The sequence below is a fragment of the Bison bison genome, unplaced genomic scaffold, assembly GCF_000754665.1.
Source record: "Bison bison bison isolate TAMUID 2011002044 unplaced genomic scaffold, Bison_UMD1.0 scf7180017864371, whole genome shotgun sequence".
NCBI classification, from domain to species: Eukaryota; Metazoa; Chordata; class Mammalia; order Artiodactyla; family Bovidae; genus Bison; species Bison bison.
Genome location: NW_011494943.1, coordinates 13043855 through 13044644, shown reverse-complemented (window position 1 = coordinate 13044644; position 790 = coordinate 13043855). Strand labels below are relative to the sequence as shown.

The window sequence follows — 790 nt, the reverse complement described above, 5'->3', positions numbered from 1 at the left end:
CCCATGATGGGGGCCGGGTAGAAGGGAGAAGGCAGCCAGAACGGAACGGGCCTGGTGCTTTCCTGGGTCCAAGCCCCATCCCCCCCAGACCACGTTCCTGAGCCGCGATGCCCCCAAGTCCACCCACGGTGTCGCTGTGCTGCAGGCCCACTGCCCGGACGCTCAGGGAGAGGCCTGCCGCCTGTTTCCCCTGAACCAAGTGCACAATGATCAAACATGGTGACCACAAGCTGCTGCAAATGAACGCTTGGCCATTTCCCCACACTTTCCAGACGCTTCCCATGTAACCAGGCTTCCCCTCTCCATGTCCCGGCTGAGCCAGAATCGCTAGCACCACCAGGAGCCGGCAGCTGAGTGACCGTCTTGGAGCTAGGTGTCTGGGCACCCCCCTCACTCATCAGGACCTGGGCCCAAGACCACTGTGCACACCCCTGGGGGACCCTCCTCCACCCTCCCTTGCTCGCCCTCGGTTCCGTCAGCACCTGTCCTCACATGGAAGCTTGTCGCCTGACCTGAATGCTGCCCTTGGGGAAAAGGCCAGCTTACCTGACGTCTGGCAAAGTAGTCCTTCACCAGGGATCCCATGATCTGCTGGGGAGACTTGGCAGTGCAGAGGTGGGGGGTGACGGGGTGACCCAGCACCCGCTCAGCATAGCGGACCCAGCCTGAGGAGGGAAGGGGTCCGTGTCAGCTCCTCACGGCTGCCCCACCGGAGTACAGCCGGGACATCTCATCTTCCGGCCGCCCCAGGCGTGCATGACAGGCTCCCTCCACCCAACCGCCCCTCTTT

General features: G+C 63.4%; 1 protein-coding gene across 1 annotated transcript in view; it reads right to left on the bottom strand.

Annotated features, from left to right (window-relative positions):
• NARF (nuclear prelamin A recognition factor) overlaps window positions 1–790 on the bottom strand; it is a 17573-nt gene that overhangs the window by 3722 nt on the left and 13061 nt on the right. Inside the window, exon 6 of the mRNA XM_010856389.1 lies at window positions 441–665. Within this exon, the coding sequence (XP_010854691.1) occupies window positions 441–665 (225 nt within the window). The remainder of the gene's footprint in view (window positions 1–440; window positions 666–790) is intronic.